This window comes from Enhydra lutris, unplaced genomic scaffold (assembly GCF_002288905.1).
Source record: "Enhydra lutris kenyoni isolate GAN:26980312 unplaced genomic scaffold, ASM228890v2 scaffoldscaffold79, whole genome shotgun sequence".
NCBI classification, from domain to species: domain Eukaryota; kingdom Metazoa; phylum Chordata; class Mammalia; order Carnivora; family Mustelidae; genus Enhydra; species Enhydra lutris.
Window position 1 is genome coordinate 6,901,757 of NW_019154163.1, and position 21,399 is coordinate 6,923,155.

Sequence of the window (21,399 nt, forward strand, 5' to 3'; positions counted from 1 at the left end):
TGTGTTAATGGCTATAACTAGAGCCAACTGTGGTTAGTCTAACTCAAGACAGAGACTTTAAGGAATATTCCCAAGTAGCTGCCGAAACTCCCTTTGTTTCAGGGAAATTCCTTGCCTTCTCTGGCCCGACGTGGACTGCTTAGCCCCTCCCCCTTGCTAGTGGGAAGGCATGGCATCTGTTCCTCTGTTGGAGCTGATGAGGTCTAAAACTGGGAACCCTTTCTCTGCCTTCTGGCGGCACTTTGTTCTTCTGTTCTTTACTGTCAGGAAACAAGAAGAGCACCCCCTGGACCTAACACCCCCCCCAACTCCGGAACTTCCCACCTAGGTCTCAGGTAAACATTCGAAGTGGAGTGGGTCTGGGTGGAATGTAAATCAGTATTTGAACTAAGTTAAGTTTGTTGGTTTAATTAAGATAAACATGTCTTTGAAGTTACAGCAGTAAATGTGAAACTTCAATCAAAGTTTACCTAAGGTCAAATAAGCTCATGTTATTTGTGTTAAAATCTGTGTTAAAATCTGTGTTAAAATCTGTTAAAATCTGTTAAAATCTATTAGCAAAGAGATGACTGAACTGATGGTTAATTGTCTGTCTCAAAGTTTTAATGGGTAATTGTTAAAGTAGCTTTCAAAGTCTTTGGTAACCTGAAACTTTAAAGTTTTGGCTGGATGACAAATGGAATTAAAATACGAACATCTAGGTCTTAACCAAATGGGATAAATACTAAAGCATTAATTACTGGAACTAGGTTTGTGCTTTTAACTTCCTACTGCAAAGAAACTAGGAATATTTAAATCTGTTGGTAAACATGTTTTGTGCTTAACTGATTGATAAATTTGCCATCTAAAGAATTCTGTTGTAACTGTTCACAACTGGTTAATACTTAGCCATCACTAGAGACTGAAGAGTTTCTAAGAGTACAAAATTCTAATAAGTATAACTAAGACTGATGGAAATAAGGGAAGCAACTCTGTATGTAGCAAAGTAGAAGATATGTAAGAAAGAGATAAGGAATGGGAATACATTTTGTTAAAAGTAAGAGAAGGTAATTTTGTCCTAAATGAAATGGTTGTTTGGAAGAAAATGACTTGGGACAAAATAGGAATGCAAAGGAAAATTGTAGAATGTTTGTGAAGGGAAATCTTTGGAATGGAATTTTAGGTATGGTCAGGACGGACTAAGAAAAAAAAAAAGAAAGAAAAAGACCAGATGCCTGATCCTGTTTGAATAAGAAAAGAAAGGAAAACAGCCCCCAAGGTGATTTAGCACTCTCTTAGAGGTGCCTCCACATATATTATACTTCCACATGAAAGGGCCATTTGGCCTTGAGAGACTGGGAAAGCGCCCCGGCCTTGAGAGACTGCGAAAACATCCTGTTACCATCCCCCATTGCCTGTGACCATAGAAACTCACTCCTAACCCTGTCGGGTACTCAGTCTTTGGGAACGATCCCACTGAGCCCGCCAGCGTTAATAAAGCTGTGTTCTCCCATCTCTCCATGTGCCGTTTGGGTTTCCTCAGTCACCTCGGATTTTCTGCAACATTTGGTTCCCTGACCAGGAATCCCAACTGCGCTGGCCCATTGTGCCACTGGTGTGGGACAGGAGACGGGCCGCAGAGGGCAAACAGAGTACCTGCACTAGGGTTTAGGCTCGCCCCGCTGATTTCAGCGGACCCAAGGCTGGGCTCTCCTGGACACTGTCTGAGCCAGACCCCTTCATAAAGTATGGAAGGAAAGACTGATCACCTCCCATTAGCCAGGGATACCCAGACGAGGGTGTCCAACCTGTATGAATCTGAAGAGTGCCTGACTGTGTGAATCTCTCTGTATGGCTCCACTGCTTCGGCTACGGAGTCTGAATGGGCTGCACTCTGAGTCTCGTGGGGCATCATATGGCATAACGGTCATCTACTCCACGGAGTAGCCTGGTCCGGGGCTTATACGGACAGACCTTAGCTAAGATGCTCCTAAGTTCCCGCGAGGGACGAGAGCAGGACAGAATCTGAAAGATCCCCCTCCCTTTGTCTGCGACATCATTCACGATGGGAGGGAAACCCAGTAAACCCACTATCTTAAGACTGCATGCTTAAGAATAAAAAAAGAAAAGACACTGGTATAGAAAAGCTGGTTTTCTCTCTGTTTGAAAGGGCAAAGTTTTCTTAGGTTAACTGATCTGTTAAAAAATGTAAATGGTTTTCTCTTTGCCTGCCCAGAATATTCAGTTTTTATGTTTTGTTTTATCAGGTGTTTAACATCCCTAATTATATTTAGGCATGTGCTTTAAAACTTTCTAAGGTTTTAGCAATTGTTGACAAGATTTAAATTGTAAATGAGACCTCTTTGACTCATAAGGCTTTTCCTTGATATACTAAGTTACTCAATAAGTACTGGTAAACCAATAATAAACCTTGGGTTACATTTGGGTAAATGCTGTAACTACTCTAGAGGTTCTATACATTTCCTAAAGTTTTAATGTTTTGATAGGGTCATCACTTGATAATTTAACCATATCTATTCTGAGTTCTTGTCATTTATAATTGTTTTAATTCTCTTGTAAAATGAATTCCGCCTTAAAGGAAATTCATATGGGAGACTTTCATGACAAATACAGGTCTTTGATATGTTGAAATCCTGGAACTGAATTGGGTAAGGACTTCCAGAAGTAAAAGCTGCATTCAGACTAAACCAGAATTAGCAACATGGGACTAGATAAACTGAAAGATTGTAATGTTGTGTCTCTTAATGTTTTGTCTTATTTTAAACATGACTGGTTCTGTAATGTTTGCTCTTCCAGACTAGGGAAACTTTTTCTTAAATTATCTATAACTTATAGAGATGTAAAAGTATTCATTTGTAAACAAATCAAGGCATTCAACTTTTCTCTCTATCCGAACCCTCTGAAACTCAAAAGGTTTCAGCAAGTATTCTTTCTTCCATGGCAATCAGTCATTTGCATACGTTCAATAAGAATCTGTTCTCCTTGTAACAGGACATCATTGGAAACACTGGTTATTTTACCAAGGCTTGGACTGGAATGTCATATTTGAAAAAGACTCAGATATGACCAGACAGCTTAAAGGAACTAAGGTTGACTTTATAAAATGTGGAGCCGTAAAGCCCTTTGGAACTGTTGGCCTGATACCTTGCTTACAGAGTTCCCAGCAGCCTCACCTGGTGAGTAAAGAATGCCACTTCCTGGCAGGTGCAGGAACCTCAAGATACTTTGGGGACCTCAGGAAGAGGAATTCGCCCAAATCGACAGGTACTGCAGGCATGTCTGATGGCATGTACGTGGCTTGGCTTCTGGCCTGGAGAGGCTACTAAAAGTTCAACCTAGAGATTCCTTATAAGAAGTTTCAGCAAAGCAGATTCTAAAAGATCTATATGAACACTCACTGTTCTTGCTGAGCTTATATAAATAATTAGGCCAAGTTTGTTAAAACTGGACTTGTTTTTCAAATGAATTAGTCCTGATTTGGCTATCTTTGGAAATGAGGGTTATTTTAGAGAAAAAAAATTATGCTTTAATAACACACGCTTATAGATGTTAAATTCTAGATTTGATTGTTTTTAAATGTTTATTTACCTAAGCTAGACAACTTGAGGTAAACTTCAGAGAAGTTTCACGACAGCTCGTTTAAACAATCCTGCCTTTGCCAGTCAGTCAGCCTCAGATATAAGGAGAGAACTTCAGAAAATTGAAGGATTTGAAGGGAAGAATCTGACTGAGTTAGTGGGAATAGCAGAAACAGCCACTGAGGACTATGAGTCATGCTTGTAGGGGATGAGAGCTCTCTTACAGACTCTGCAGGAAAAGGGTATCAGGTGTCAGCAAAGAAAGCACAGCTTTGTCAGAGCCACGCCCCTTATTTCGGCTTTGATCTCCATGATGGAGTGCGTTCACTGAGTCCAGGAAACAGGTGATCACCCGATACCCCTGCCCCACCACGCCCCAACAAGTGAAGGAGTTTCTTGGGACGGTGGGCCACTACAGGCTGTGGATACCGCAGTTCGCGGAGATGGCCTGACCTCTCTACGAACTAAGGGAGGACTCACTAAGGGAGGACAGCTGAGGAAGAAGGAGCATTTTGGGAATTACAAACAGCCTTACTGAGTGCCCCAGCATGGGCCATCCCAGATGTTACCAAGCCCTTCCACTTGTATGTGGATGACAAGGCAGGGGTGGCCAAAGAAGTTTCAACTCAGACTCTGGGGCCTTGGCAAAGGCCAGTGGCCTATCTTAGCAAGAAACTAGATCCAGTAGCGGCTGCGTTCCCCCTCACCTCCGCATAATTGCTGCCACGGCCCTCCTGGTCAAGGATGCAAGTAAACTGACTTTGAGTCAAAATCTCATCTTGACCACCACTCATGCTGTCGAGTGCCTTCTCCGGACTCCACCAGACCGATGGGTGACAAACGCCTGAGTGATGGGGTACCTCAACAAACCGAAAGTGACTTTCTTGCCCCCGGCAGTGCTAAATCCAGCCATGTTGCTGCCAGAGGAGCTGGCTGACCACCCACACGACTGCGGGGAGGTTCTAACCCAGGTCACAGGAATAAGGCCAGATCTTAGAGACCCTTCCCTCCCGGATGCGGAGATGACTCTGTTCACAGATGGGAGTAGCTACATGGTTGATGGAAAGAGGTATGCGGGGGCTGCGGTGGTTTCTCCTGAGCAGGAACTCTGGACCGCGGCCCTGACACACGGAACCCCGGCGCAAAAAAAAAAAAAGGCGGAGCTGATTGCACTCACCAAGGCACTGCATATGGCCAAGGGTAAGACTGCCAACATCTATACACATGGTAGGCTGGGTAGAGGCTTTTTCTGCCAAACATGAGATGGCAGGAGTAGTAGCCAAAATGCTACTAGAGGTTTGGGTTACCTCTCACATCAGGTTAGACAACAGCCCTGCATTTGTGAGTTCAGTCTCACAGGCATTAGCCAAGGCTGCGGGCACTAACTGAAAACTACATTGTGCCTACCGGCCCCAGAGCTCCGGGCAAGTAGAGAGAATGAACCAGACTCTTAAAGAGACCTTGACAAAGCTAATTCTGGAGACTTGCAGTGGATGGGTGGATCTCCTTCCTTTCACCCTCCTCAGGGCACGATGTACACCCTACTTAAACAAGGTGACCCCATTTGAAATAATGTTTGGGAGCCCCCCCCCGCCACCGCTCTGCCCTTGGCTACAAGAGGTTGCCCTGGAAGAAATGACTAATCAGTCTGTACTCCAGTCACTGCAGGCATTACAGTCTGTCTAGCCCACGCAGGATCCGAACTGCCCACACTAAGATGGAGACGGAGGTGGAACCATATTCTTACCAACCTGGGGACTTGGTTTGGATACGCCACCAAGTGGGAAACTTGGAGCCTCGCTGGAAGGGACCATTTACTGTCATCCTGACCACCCCCACGGCAGTAAAAGTAGAAGGCATCAGGGCCCGGATTCACGCAGGTCACACCAAATGAGCCGAGGACAAGGACGCCCCCCAAAGATGGAAGCCGCTGCTGATGGACCCCGCCGACCGTGGACTAAAGCTAAGACTCAAAAGACTATGAGTTCATTGCTGCTCCTATTGTTACCTGTTTGTGTAAGAGCTGCTGAGTCACCTCATAAGACAGAAAGGTATAGATGGGAAATTAGATGAATGGAATTAGGAGAAGTGGAAAAGGTTATACAAAGCGGTGAATGGCTAACTCATCAGCCGACTGTGCAATTTAATATAACCTTATGCCAGTTGGCACCCATTAACCCCTGTTTAGATGCCTTACAGTTTTACATGTGCCCTAACACTGGGCCTCCCCAATCCGGTGGGGGGAGGGCCTGGGGACCCACCAGAGTACTATTGTGCACAATAGGGATGCTATAGAAATTTGTTCAACTGGTCCCGTGGATGAATTCCCTAATATCAGCAATTGCCGGCCCCCTGGTTTTATGATTACTAATGTTACTTTTTGGCCCCTGCATTATAAATGCCCTAATGTCATTTGTACAAAAGAAAATTGGAGCGATAAAAATGTTAGTCTTACATGCTCAATATAACCCCTTACAACAGGAGAACATAGAACTGGCTAAAAAGTCAAGGATTTGATTAATCTCCAAAGAAAAGGGGGGAATGTAAGGGCCTACTTAACCAGAGCGACTCCATCTCGGTTAAATAGCCATTTTGTTGTTTATGCAGTAAACTTAGATTGACCCTGCCCACCCCCCCAGAGGAATTTACTTAGAAACAAGTCTGGGAAACCAGTAAAATATGGCCAACCAGCCCCTGATAACAGAGTCCATATACTAGGATGTGTCAGGTTGGCGGGGGGAATAACAGAGCCCAGAATGCAAGGATGAGTCAAGCCAGGTGGAGGCATCCAATCAGTAAAGCACCTCCCTAACCACCAAAGAATGTGGGCCCCGACTTTTGGGTGCCAATTCTGACCAGAGTGATAGGCTAGTTCAAATAGCTACTATAGGGTGAATTGTAATTCAATTGGCCACCTCTGTGTGGCCAGGCTCAACCACATGGCCTTTGCTCTGTAAAAGTTAGTCTGTGAGGCTGGGACGGGTTGCCTTCCCTGTAAGAGGCGGCCCCGACTGGTCGGTTTGATTCTCAGTGCTGGTGCAAAATAAAGCTTTGCTTCACCTTCGCTTTGTATCAGTCTTGCTCCTTTGATCACGGACCCATCACCATTACTACTAGTTTAGTAATGAAAACAGTAAGGCTTACAGAGGTCAAGTACTTCAAGGTACTTCCCAGCCTGAAGCTCTCCAATTCCAAGTCCCTGAGTGAAGCCATTATTTATTTTGCTCTAATAAGGGTATACTTTCTAAAGGGACAGTTTTGATATGTATTTTAACTTCTCTTCCTGCAAATCAGACTGGCACACACATATAATGCAAACAATGAAATAGAGTTTGGTAGGCAAATAAAAAACATCATTAAAATGCTCCTTCTGAAGAGGAAGAAGCTACCATTATTGCATGGCTTGTAAAAAAAGGTTAACAATACAAGAACACACCCTTTTAAAAAATTATTACATCAAGACATCTGATCCATTAACTTAAAACTACTGATTTGAAATCAAATCCCAGTAGCACTAGTTTAGGTGTCATTGAAGAAACAAGGCTCGAGGAGAGAGTTAAGATGGCACAGTAGTAGGGGGACCCCAGGCTTGCCTTGTCTCTAAATCACAGCTAGATAAATATAAAAACTTTCTGAACACCCAACAGATCAATCTGAATGGTGAGAGAACAAACTGGAGAACTAGAGAGAAAAGAAGCCACATCGTGGAGGTAGGACATGCTATGTGAAGAAAAGAATTGTGGGTGCTGCAGAGGGGAGGGAGCGTTAATCTCAGAGAGAGGAAAGAGAGATAGAGAAACAGAAGGCAGCACACAGGGAACTGCACCAGATAGACAGACTTACCCAACACCATTCACTGGGAAAACTACCGTGGCTGATTATTGCAAGTGTTTACAAGCACTGGAGCCCAAAGTCTGAAGTTTTAGAAGTCTGGGCCACTGCTGGGTGGAGCTGGGCGGGCAGGGTGGTACTCCTGTGGGGAAGGAGGGCAGAGGCCCAGGAAAGGACAGTGTGCTCTGAGGATCCCCTGGATTACACAGGGAGAAACAGTTCCCCTTCTCGTAGGGCATTTGGGGGAGGTAGAACAGCCTCTCAGAGGACAAAAAAGCTTGTGGATGCCAGTGTGAGACCCCATTTATTAGCACAGGAATGGAGACACCTGCTGAGGGCAGCAAACCTTGGTGCCAGCTTTTTGCTGTGCTTTACCTTAAACTCCAGCCACTGTGTGACAGTGCTAATGGGCATGATCAGCGGTGTGCAGAGATCCTCCCTCAGAGCATCACCACGGCTCCACATGCACCAGGTCCCTAAAGATCAGAGTTTGTAGTTTTGAAATCCAGCCATGTGCCTGAGATAGAACACAGGAATTCTGTACTGTTTGGCAGGCAGACAGCTTGGAGGCAGGGATCTGACAGAGGCCACAAGAGGGGTGAATATTTGCTTTTCTGTGAGGGCTTCCTAAGTGTGGTGGACAAGAGCTCTCTGCTCTGGGGACAAGAGAGCAGAACAATGCCAATGCCCACCCCCACATCAGCATTGCCCTACTTCAGTGAGCAATACAGCGCCACCTACTGGAGGCTAGAGCTGCTTGCAACAAGCACCCTCTTGCTACTCCTCCCAAGACCCTGCAGGTGCATCTCTACTGGGGCAAATTCCCCTGAGAATCAGTGCATCAAGCCCCTCCCCCAGAAGACCAGCACAAATCCCTCACATGCACCATGTCTAGTGATCATAGAGTGCTGTAAACCTTCAACTCTAGAGGAAATAGGATCTAGCTTTGGCTTTTTTTTTTTAACCTCTTTTTAATAGAGCCAGTACTCTCAGGAGCAGGAATAGAACAGGCTTCCCTAACAACCACACACACATAAAATGTGACCTAGAATAAATGACAAGGTGGAGGAACTCACCCCAAAAGACAGAACAGGAAGAAGTCACAGCTAGGGATTTATACAGATACAAGGAAGATATCTGAACCAGAATTTAAATCAACAATTATAAAGATACTAGCTGGGCCTGAGAAAAAGCACTGAAGACACGAGAGAATCCTTTACTGCAGAGGTAAAAGAAATACAACCTAGTAAGGCCAAAATTAAAAATGCTATAACCAATGAGGATGGACAAAGCAGAGGAATAAATCAGTAACATAGAAGATGAAAGTATGGAAAATAATGAAACTGAAAAGAAGAGGGAAAGAAAAGTATTGGATCACAAATGTAGACTTAGGAAACTCAGCAACTCCATGAAGCATATTTCTATCATAGGAGTCCCAGAAGAAGAGAAAGAAAAAGGAGGTTTATTTGAACAAATTATAGCTGAAAACTATCTTAATCTGGGGAAGAAACAAACACTGAAATCCAAAAATCACAGAGAACTCCCATTAAAGGTAACAAAAGCTGATGATCATCAAGACATATCATAGCCACATTCACAAAATACACAGACAAGGAAAGAATCATGAAAGCAGCAAGGTAAAAAAAAAGTCCTTAACCTACAATGGAAGACAACAGGTTCCCAACAGATAACTCCATAAACTCTTGGCTGGCCAGAAGAAATGGCATGATATGTTTAATATGTTGCCTGGGAAAAATATGCAGCCAAGAATATTTTATCCAGCAAGGCTGTCATTCAGAATAGAAAGAGAGATAAAGAGTTCCCCAGACAAACAAAACTAAAGGAGTTCATGACCACTAAACCAGCCCTGCAACATATATACAAGGGGCCTCTTTAGATGGGGGAAAAGAAGACCAAAGGTGACAAAGACTAAGAAGGAACAGAGAACATCATCAGAAACACCAACTTTAAGATAATACAATGGTACTGAATTTGTATCTATCAATAATTATTCTGAATGTAAATGGACTAAATAATACAATCAAAAGACATAGGGTACTATGAAGGAAAGGATTAAAAAAAGACCCATCTATATGCTGCCTATAATACTCATTTTATTTTTTTTACTACCATTATTAAGACATATTTTTTTTCAAATTTTTATTTAAATTCAGGAAAATTCAGGGGTTCATCACTTACATTACAACATCCAGTGCTCATCGTAACAAGTGCCTCCTTAATACCCATCCCCCGTCAAGCCCATCCCTTACCCAGCTTCCTCTACCAACCCTGTTTGTTTGCTATCATTAAGAGTTACAAGAGATTCATTTTAGATGTAAAGACACCTGCAGATTGTAAGTGTGTGGATAGAGAACAAAAGAAAGTCAGACTAACCATACTTATATCAGAAAAACTATATTTTAAACCAATGACTATACCAAGAGATAAAGGGCACTATATCATAATTAAGGGGTCTATCCATCAAAAAAATATAACAGTTGTAAATATTTATGCCCCCAACTTGGAAGCACCCAAATATATAAATCAATTAATAACATATATAAACTCATTGATAATAATACAATAATAGTAGGGGACTTTACTACCACACTTACAGCAATGGATAGACCATCTGAACAGAAAATCAAGAAGGAAACAATGACTTTAAACGATATACTAGACCAGATGGACTTAATAGATATATTCAGAACACTTTATCCTAAAGAGCAGAATACACATTCTTTTCAAGTGCACATGGCACATTCTCCAGAATAGATTACATACTGGATCACAAATCTGGCCTCAACAAGTACAAAAAGATTTAGATCATACCATGTGTATTTTCAGACCACAACGCTATGAAACTTGAGGTCAACCATGAGAAAAAATTTGGAAAGACTACAAATACATGGAGGTTAAAGAACAGCCAACTAAAGAATGAATGGGTTAACCAGGAAATTAAAGATAAAAAAGAAAAAAGATAGATGGAACCAATGAAAATAAAAACACCAGTCCAAAACCTTTGGGAGGTAGTGAAGGTGGTAGGTCCTAAGACGGAAGTAAATACACATAATATACATAAATATACGTAATATACATAAATAAATATATTGCAATAGCAATACAGGCCTACATCAAGAAGCAAGAAAAGTCTCAAATACACAACCTAACTGTACACCTAAAGGAGCTAGGAAAGGAACAGCAAATAAAGCCTAAAGCTGGAAGAAGGGAAATAAGAGATTAGAGCAGAAAGAAATAATATAGAAATCAAAAAACTAGAAAAGTTCAATGAAACTAAGAGCTGCTTCTTCGGAAGAAAAAAACTGATAAACCCCTAGCCATACTTATCAAAAAGAAAAGAGAAAGAACCCAAATAAATAAAATCATGAATGAAAGAGGAAAGATCACAACCAATACCACAAAAAGAAAGAATTATAAGAGAATATTATGAAAAGTTATATGCCAACCAAATGGGCAATCTGGAAGAAATGGATAAATTCCTAGAAACATACAAATGACCAAAACTGAAACAGAAAGAAAGAGAAAATCTGAACAGACCCATAACCAGTTAAGAAATTGAATCAGTAAACTAAAATCTCCTAACAAACAAAACTCCAGGGCCAGATGGCTTCCTAAGGGAGTTCTACCAGACATTTCAATAAGAATTGATACCTATTCTTCTCAAACTGTTCCAAAAAACAGAAATGGAAGAAAACTTCCAAACTATTTCTATGAAGCCAGCGTTACCTTGATTACAAAACCAAAGACCCTGTTAAAAAGGAGAATTACTAGGCCAATATCCCTGGTGAACATGGTTGTAAAAATTCTCAATAAAATACTAGTGAATCAAATTCAACAATACATTAGAAGAATTATTCACCATGATCAACTGGGATTTATTTCCAGTTGCAGGGGTGGTTCAATATTCACAAATAAATCAATGTGATACACCACAGTAATAAAAGAAAGGATAAAGACCATATGATCCTCTCATTCAATGCAGAAAAAGCATTTAACAAAATACAGCATCCATTCTTGATTTTTAAAAAAACCCTCAACAAGGAGGAATAGAGGTAACATACCTCAACATCATAAAGATCATATAAGAAAGATCCACAACTAATATAATCTTCAATGGGGAAAAACTGAGAGCTTTTCCTCTATGGTTAAGAACAAGACACGGAAGTCCACTCTCACCATTACTATTTTTTTAATATTTTATTTCTTTATTTGACAGAGTGAGAGAGAGATCACGAGAAGGCAGAGAGGCAGGCAGAGATAAAGGGGAAAGCAGGATCCCCACTGGGCTGAAAGCCTGATGCAGGGCTCGATCCCAGGACCCTGAGATCATGACCTGAGCCAAAGGCAGAGGCTTAACCCACTGAGCCACCCAGGCGCCCCTCACCATTACTATTTAACATACTACTGGAATCAGCAATCATACAACAATCTTAGGATCAGCCATCATATAACACAAAGAAATAAAAGACATCCAAATTGGCAAAGAAGAAGTCAAACTTTATTTGTAGACAACATGATACTCTGTAGAAAACCAAAAGACTCCACCAAAAAAATTGCTAAAGCTAATACATTAATTCAGCAAAGTTGCAAGATATAAAATTGGTGTATAGAAATCTGTTGCATTTCTATACACCAATAATGAAGCAGCAGAAAAAGAAATCAAGGAATCCATCCCATTTACAAATGCACCAAAAACCACGAGATACCTGGGAATAAACCTAGCCAAAGGGACAAAAGACCCACCCTCAGAAAACTATAGAACATTTATGAAAGAAACTGAAGAGGACACAAGGAAATGGGAAAAAATTCCAATGCCATGGATTGGAAGAACAAATATTATTAACATGTCTATACTATCCAAAGCAACCTACACATTTTATGCAATCCCTATCAAAACACCACCAGCATTTTTCACAGAGCTAGAACAAACAATCCTAAAACTTGCATGGAACCACAAAAGACCCTGAATAGTGAAAGCAATTTTGAAGAAGAAAAGCAAAGCAGGAGCCATCATGATTCCAGACTTTAAGCTATATTGCAAACCTATAGCTATTAAGACAGTACGGTACTGGCACAAAACAGACACATAGATCAATGGAACAGACTAGAAAAGCCAGAAATGGACCCACAACTATATGGCCAACTAATCTTCAACAAAGCAGGAAAGACTATCCAATGGAAAAAAGACAATCTCTTCAACATATGGTTTTGGGAAAACTGAAGAGCAACATGCAGAAAAATGAACCTGGACCACTTTCTTACACCATTCACAAAAATGAATTCAAAATTGATGAAAGACCTAAATGTGAGACAGGAAACCTGTCTCCTCCTTGAGGAGACCACAGGCAATAACTCTTTGACCTTAGTCATAGCAACTTCCTATTAGAGATGTCTCTGGAGGCAAAAGAAACAAAGCAAAAATGAACTCTTGGAACTTCATAAAGATAAAAAGCTTCTGCAAAGCATAGGAAACAATCAATAAAAATAAAGGAGCCTATGAAGGAAGACAACATATTTACAAATGACATATCTGATAAAGGGTTAGTACCCAAAATCAATAAAGAATTTATAAAACTCAGCACTGAAAACACAAACAATCCACTTTAAAAAAGGGCAGAAGACATGAATAGACATTTTTCCAAAAAAGATATCCAGATGGCCAACAGACACATGAAAAGATGCTCAATATCACTCATCATCAGGAAAATACAAATCAAAACCATGATGAGATACCACCTCACACCTGTCAGAATGGCTAAGTCAACAGCTTCACATCCTGGCAAGGATGTGGAGAAAGGGGAACCAACCCTCTTACACTGTTGGTGGGAATGCAAGATGGTGCAGCCACTCTGGAAAAGAAAAACAGTATGGAGTTTAACTCAAAAGTTAAAAATAGAGCTACCCTAGGACCCAGCAACTGCACTCTTAGGTATCTCCCCAAAGGGTTCCGAAGTACAGATTTGAAGGGGTACGTGCACCTGGCTGTTTACAGCAGCAATATCCACAACAGTCAAACTATGGAAAGAGCCCAAATGTCCAACGACCAATGAATGTATAAAGAAGTGGTATATACATACAATGGAATATTACTCAGTCATAAAAAGAATGAAATTTTGCCATTTGCCACAAGGTGGTAGAGCTAGAGCATATTATGCTAGGCGAAATGAGTAAGAGAAAGACAAATACCATATGATTTCACTCACATGTGGAATTTAAGAAGCAAAAAAACTGAACATACGTGAAGGGGAAAAAAAGCAAAAAAGAGAGTGTGAAAGAAACCATAAAAGACTCTTAAGGATAGATAACAAGCTGAGGGTTAATGGAGGAGGTAGGTGGGTTATGGGCTATATGGGTGGTGGGTATTAAGGAGGACACTTGTTATGATGAGCACTGTGTTTTATAAGTAAGTAATGAATCTCTAAATTCTACCCTGAAACCGATTTTATACTATATGTTAATTAACTAGAATTTAAATAACAATATTAATCAATTAATTTTAAAAAATTTTTAAAGGATTATTTTCCACATTTGGGATGGGAGAAGTTAGGGTTAACAGATTGGGTTAACAGTTAGGGTTGCCAGATTTAGCAAATAAAAATACAAGACACCCAGTTAAATGTGTATTTCAGAAGTATGTCCCATTCAATGTTTAGGATATATGAAAAAAAGTTCATTGTTTATCTGAATTCAAATTTAACTTGGTGTCCTGTATTTTACCTCGTAACCTAAGAAAAAAGAACTAAATAGGCTTAAATCCAGTTCTGTTATGTTTTTGATTTTGAATTTTTTAAAGCAACAGGTAAAAGGGAAATAGAACATAAAAGCTTTCCGGCAGGTTTAAACCACAGGAATATTTTATTTAGAGTTAATGGTTAGTTAAAGCTCTGAAAACATAAACTCTATTTCCAGAGCTATTTTGTTATAATGTGATCACTAAAATAAAGAATAACTCCAAGGTCTATCATGGTACGCAGATGTTTTGTAAATGATACTCTGTCTCCTCCCTTCACCCTAAGAAAAACAACCCCCCAGTGAAGTCCTTGAAGCAAAACTAATCTGATGTGAAAAACTGAAAAAAAAAATATATATGGCTTTTACTACTTGCCAGGTAGAAGTCATCAAGGCCACAATCCCTAGAACCTTCTTAAAAGCTATTAAAATAGTGTCAATATTTACTTGCACCTCAAAGCAGAGTTTAACGTAAGTGTTCGAAGTCAGGAAAAGAAGAGAAGCTATCATTTTCCCTTAGAACCCAGGCTTCATTCAGAAGGTTATTTTCTTATAATGATTGAATATTAATTCCCATATGTGTCTGGTACTGTGCCATGACAGATTTTCTTTATGTCTCCCTGGAGTATAGACTAGTTGATGAGACATTACTAGGATATGACCAATAAATCTTTTAACAAGGGTACGCATAGTTTAAAGAGGTGATTCCCCCTTCCTGGACTAAAAGCCAGTTAGAAAATTCACAGGTGGGTGCCTGAGTGGCTCAGCTGGCTGAGCGACTGCCTTCACCTCAGCTCAGGTCATGATCCCAGAGTCCTGGGATCGAGTCTGGCATCAGGCTCCCAGCTCCATGGGGAGTCTGCATCTCCCTCTGACCTTCTCCCCTCTCATGCTCGCTCGCTCTCTCTCTCTCTCTCTCTCTCTCTCTCTCTAATAAATAAAGAAAATCCTTTTAGAAAAGAAAGAAAGAAAATTCACATGTAAGGGCTCCTGGGTGGCACAGCCTGTATCAGGCTCCCTGCTCGGAGGGGAGCCTGCTTCTCCCTCTCCAGCCTGCTGCTCCCCCTGCTTGTGGTCTCTCTCCCTCTCTGTCTGTCAAATAAATAAAGTCTTTTTTAAAAAATTTTTAAAAAATTTAAAAATTTAAAAATTTTTAAAAATTTTTTAAAAAAGACTTTATTTATTTTACAGACAGAGATCACAAGCAGGCAGAGAGGCAGGCAGAGAGGCAAGCAGGTGGGGGGAAAGCATACTCCACGCTGAGCAGAGAGCCCGATGTGGGGCTCCATCCCAGGACCCTGAGATCATGACCTGAGCCGAAGGCAGAGGCTTAACCACTGAGCCACCGAGGTGCCCCAAATAAAATCTTTTAAAAAAATTGACATGTAAGGGGCGCCTGGGTGGCTTGGTGGGTTAAGCCTCTGCCTTTGGCCCAGGTCATGGTCCTGGGGTCCTGGGATCGAGCCCTGCGTCTGGCTCTCTGTTCAGCGGGGAGCCTGCTTCCCTTCCTCTCTCTCTGCCTGCCTCTCTGCCTACTTGTGATTTCTGTCTGTCAAATAAATGAATAAAATCTTTAAAAAAAAATTGACATGTAAAACCAAAACCATGTCCATGTTGTAAACAACTTGCAGGTCACAGTTTTCTTCTGTGGTGAACACTTTGGTTTTGTACAAGTAGGGAAAATAACCAAGATTCCTCCATTCTCAGGGTATTGCCAGGCCAGGCTCTCTAGGCTGGTTCGGTTTGGTGTGTGGAATCCCTAGCTCAGCCTATATCCCTAATCCAAAGCCAGGCAAATCACCATGCCGGGGGAGAACGGTCATTCTCCCAAAAGCAGTGGGCACAATCACCTGTGGTGTTTGTTAAGCTACAGGTGCTCAGGTTTCACCCAAGACTACCCTAAGGGTACCAAAAATTTTATTTGGGGAAAAAAAAGACTCCCCAGGAAATTCAGATGCACAGTCTCAGTAAAGAACATCACATTACCTAGCCAGATGACTCAAATCACATTAGGCTGCATTCACATTAGGGCTAAACAGGATGTTCATCCCTCCTGAGGTTGTCTCCCCTCCAGGTGACTAAAAAAATAAACTCACAAGGCTGATCTGGTTCATCTTTAGTGTTATTTCATGGACTAAAATACTCTGAGAATGCTCCATTTTCATCCCAGTTGTCTGCTGAGGCCATGGCAAAGCCCTTCCCAGTACAAGGGAACACTCAACAGCTCATGAAATAGCTTTAACCTTTCAGGAGACAAAAGAAAAAAATTAGAGAGGGAAGATGATCTTTAAATGCATTGCCTTAGACATGAGCTCATGAACTATGGTCAAGGTAAAAGTACATTACACTCAAATTTTGCTGGTTTAGTATATAAAGGAGGCAGGAAGAGAAGGATGTTCTTGTTGTTACAAAAACTGAAAATGAAGGGTAAGTTCTCTTCCCAAGTTCACCAGTTACCCATGTGTAACTCAGCAAATAATTTGCTCTCTCAGTGTTTAGATGACTGCACTCTATGAGAGAAAACCATTTACTTGAAATTCAATAAGACAGCCAACATATTATACTACAAATACTGCACATTAAAAAAAAAAAAGACATTTTAGATCAGTACCATATTCTCAATCTTGCCTGCTTTATCTTTTTACAGCATGCAGCCCTGTGGCTCAACCTCCATTTCTCCAGGGCAAAGTCAATTCAGAAACCAATCCCTTCAACAGCTAGATAGAAAGGACAGGATCAATAAAGGAATAACAAGTACTCCAATTGCTTCTATTATCAGACAGCTCCACAGTGCACATATATGATGTCACAGCAAAACAGAGAAGAGCATAAGCTCCAAGGAAGACAGGATATGATAACTGATGGCAACTTTAATAGCTTAACCTATGTAACTATAGCTCCTCTTACCACAGGCACCTTATACCAGCCCCCTAGAGGGGATGAGACAGATCTTGTGTGAGGGGAATGGCAATTTTTTAAGATAAAGGAACAGAGGCCTCTGTTAACAGATTTGATTAACAAAAACAAAACTAGGGGCACCTGGGTGGCTCAGTGGATCAAAGCCTCTGCCTTTGGCTCAGGTCATGATCCCAGGGTTTGGGATTGAGCTGCTCAGCGGGAGCCTGCTCTTCCTCCTCTCTCTCTCTGCCTGCCTCTTTGCCTACTTGTCTGTCAAATAAATAAATAAAATCTTCAAATCTTCAAAAAAAAAAAAAAAACTAAAATACTGTCTCCAGCCTAAATAACTAAACATCAATTAGTTAAAAAGAATTTTAGTGTATTTAGTAAAAAAGAATTTTATATTGTATCATAGCAGGATAAAAATTACCCAGGATCTCTCAATATTGCTTTTTAAAATAAAAACGTGAGGGGCGCCTGGGTGGCTCGTTCTCTTAAGCGTTTGCTTTCAGCTCAGGTCATGATCCTGGGGTCCTGGGATCGAGCCCCACATCGAGCTCCCTGCTCATCGAGCTCCCTGCTCATCGAGCTCTGCTCAGGGGAGCCTGCTTCTCCTTCTCCCACTCCCTCTGCCCCTCCTCCTGCTTGTGATCAATGTCAAATAAATAAAATCTTTTAAAATTAGAAAAAAAAAAAGAATGTGAGTTCTATATATAGTTAAATTCCTTTTAGTCTCCTGGCCCTCATGTATGCAATTCGAACCATGAATAAATCGAAACATGAAGGCTGGCACAGCTCTTTACAGTTTGTAACAAATGTTCAGACAGTATCTTGTTTTAGCATCCCAGGAGTTCCATGAGATATTACCCCATCCTCATTTAACAAATGATAAAGCTGAAGCACAGAGATGCTAAACACCCTGCCTAAGATCACTCTGGATCCTGCTGTCTCTTTCCAAGCTCACAGGAGAAAAAAAAAGATTTCATTTACACTCAGGTTTCTCTGAACAATGAAGTAAAATCAAGTATTGATGCTGTCATATATGAACGCTGAACCTCATGCCCTCTACAAATCTTACAGCAATGGTTTACCCTTACACTGTCATGAAGACTCCTTCATGAAAGGTAATGAAAGCTAAGGAATCCCCACCCCATTAAAAAAGGCACACATGCAGATGTTCATAGTAACATTATTCATAATGGCCAAAGAGTGGAAACCACCCAAAAATCCATCATTTGAGGACAGATATACCAAAATGTGGTATATCAATACAGTGGAATATCACTCAGGTAAAAAAGGAATGGTGTACTGATGCAATGTGGATGACACTTGAAAACATTATGCTAAATGAAAGAATCTAGTCACACAGAATACCATATGTTATATGACTCCATCTATAAGAAATGTCCAGAATAGGCAACTTAACAGAGATAGAAAGTATATTTATGCTTGTCTAAATTAGTGGTTGGGTGGGTTGAGCAGAAATGGGGAGTGACTGCTGATGTGTACAGGCTTTCTTGCTGAGGTAATGAAGATATTGTAAAACTGATTGTAGTGATGGTTGCACAGCCATGAACACGTAAAAGCCACTCAATTGTGCACTTTAAATGATGTATTATACGGTATGCAAATTATATCTCAATAAAGATGCTATTTAAAAATCATTAAAATACATATAGTGAGTAATATTTCCCAAATAATTTCTGATGGTTCACCAAGACCCTGAAACCCATCTACAGGTACACTGGTGTCCAAGACTCAGGGTCAATAACTCCTGATCTACAGAAATAAGAATCATCCTATTTTCTTTGTTCTACATTTGAGTTTTATTTTAGCTTCCCCTACCACAACTATCAAACCTATGCCTCCTACTTTTTAAGATCACTATTTCCACCTATTAGATTACATGACCACAGTATTTTTCAATATTGATTCATTACATCTAATAGGTGAGACAAGACTGATACACAAATAACAACATACAAAACAGAAGGTGAATCTTGCATTTAAAAAGCCAGGGAAGATCAACAAGGAAGAATGATTAAAGGAAAGCTTCTTGACAGAGGTGGACATTTAATGCGCAATTTAAGCTTGAAGAATAGGTAGGAGATGAACATGCAGAGAAGGAATAAGGAGAATTTCAGAGGAGAGCAGAATCAGGGATGTTGCCAAATAGTTCCTAGGAACCATGAAGAGAGGACTTACTGTCAAGCTCAGGATCCTGGACTTTAATCGATAGGCTCTAAGAAGCCAAGGAAGGGTGCTGAGTAGGATAGTTATCTAATCAAAGTCGTATATTAAGACTGTTCAGTAATATCTGGGAGTATGTGGAAGGCAGAAAAACTGAAAGCAAGGAAACAAATAGGGAGCCTATTAACAATAGTATAAAGAAAAAGAAAAAGTACGAAGAAACGAAGAAAAAAAATAGTACAAAGAAAAAGTTACAGTATGATTTAGAGAATGACGTCTTGACCCAGCAGCCATTTTAAAAGATTAAGGCACCCACGGAAAAAACGAGTGCTTTGATATTGCAGTAGCTACTCATTTAAGGTGCTGCCAATATACAAACCAGCTGTAGTTCATCATGGTACGTATTTCCCTTGAAAAACCCCATCTACAACATGAGTTTTGAGATCTCCTCAAGACAGAATTTTAACATCACATTTTTGGCTATTCGTGAGATTTTGTGTGGCTGTTTGTGGGATTAGGAGGGGGCGCCAAAGATTCCTTTAGGTTCCCTTTGCTCCATTAACTCCACAGGAAATATTTCAGGTTCTGTAACTTTACAAAAATTAATCCTGATAAGAGTTGGATGATAAGCTTCCACGTGACCAACAAAACCCAAACTCCAAGACTAAAAGACCTTAGACAAAATGACATATTTGCAGTAGCAAACAGTAAACGGTCACAGAACTCATTGACCGCAACATAATTCCCTTGAAATTGCTTTATTTCTATTTGTGCGCCCGAGGTGATTTGTGGCAGGGCATAAGCTTTGGCAGCAACCATTTCTGGGTTATAGACCAGCACAGGACACACAGCGTGGGCGAGTTTACACCCAGGAACCGCTGAGGATTAGTATTCCCTCGGAAGAGACTAAGAGGGAGCCAGGAGCTACTTCAAAGTATCCCTCCTTTTACAGGGCGATGTTAAACACAGGGACTAGGAAAGACAGGGTTGGAGACCTGAGTCACGTGACACCCTGCCCTGCCCCTATCCCCACAAACTAGTTTCCCAGAGCCCAAGACATTACCCCTTAGTCCTTTTACTTCCAGTCCCTGGCCCCTCCTCCCCCGCCTTAAAACACCCTCCACGTCCCCTATCCCTTTAGATCTCTGCTCACTTGTCCCGGATGATGGTCTGCAGCTCCCGGATCTGATCATTCATAGGCAGCAGTTTAAGCTGCGACCCGATCTGCTGGGAGAATTCGCCGTCCCCAAGGAGGGATTCGCTGGTTGGTGCGTCACAGTTGCCACTACCACCGCTGCTCTCTGAGTTGAAGCTGGCCTCGTCGCAGGCCGGACGATCCAGCTCAGTTGGTATGCTGGAATGAGCATACCCTGCGAGGAGAGTCGGCATGGTCTTGGAGGCGCTGTTTCCCCCGGGTTGGTCTGACATCAGGTCGCCGGGTCGCAGCGGCTCAGAGCTCGGGGTAGAGACAGTTTGCTTTCTGGTTGTGACGAGGCGTAGAGTCCGAACACCGTAAGTCCATAGCCATACAACAGGCCCCGGACTGTCCCTGCAGCTACTGACCCCTAAGGCTAAAGGAGAGCGAGAAGAGGCCGAAGCTCATCCGCTCTCCTGTTCTTCCCGGACGTTTCCAAACTCTTAACGGCGGTTGCCCCCTCTCACCCAACCACCCCCTTCCCGGCCTCCGTAAGTTCCCCTGGGCGCGTTACGTCCCTGCCCCTCCCACACCGGACGTAGAGCATGCCTAGACCCTATTGGCTCCTCTTCCTGTTACTCTCAGGCGAACTGCTTGTAACCCTTTGATCACCGGGCTGCGTGGGTTCCCACACCTTAACCAGGCGGCCGGTACGAAGCCAGGGGTGCTTGGTTCCAGGGTCTTCCGGGAGCCCTTAGGGGTTCTGCATGCAAAACTTTGGGGGCGTGGTAGAGCCAGAAAAATCTGGGAGTGGAGAGTGATAAAATGATTACGTACAGAAGGCCCACTGGTTTTAGACTTTGTGTGTTGGCCGAGAGATTATACTTCAAAAAACGGCATCTTCACTTAGCTTGTCTGTGTAACCAAAAGGAAAAGTAAAAAGCAAAAAGCTGCCGAAGAGCCCGCCTTCTACTAGACTGTTCTGCAAACTGCAGCTTCCCAAGGGTGCTTGACCAG

The 21,399-nt window shown here is 41.7% G+C and overlaps 1 protein-coding gene across 1 annotated transcript in view; it reads right to left on the reverse strand.

The window, feature by feature from the left end:
• The window catches only part of LOC111160925 (uracil phosphoribosyltransferase homolog), a 34,929-nt gene extending 14,007 nt beyond the window's left edge, over positions 1-20,922 (reverse strand). The window contains 2 exon segments of the mRNA XM_022524316.1: positions 20,401-20,718; positions 20,720-20,922. Coding sequence (XP_022380024.1) covers positions 20,401-20,718; positions 20,720-20,775 — 374 coding nt within the window. The 5' untranslated portion in view covers positions 20,776-20,922.
• Positions 20,923-21,399: the final 477 nt, after the last annotated feature.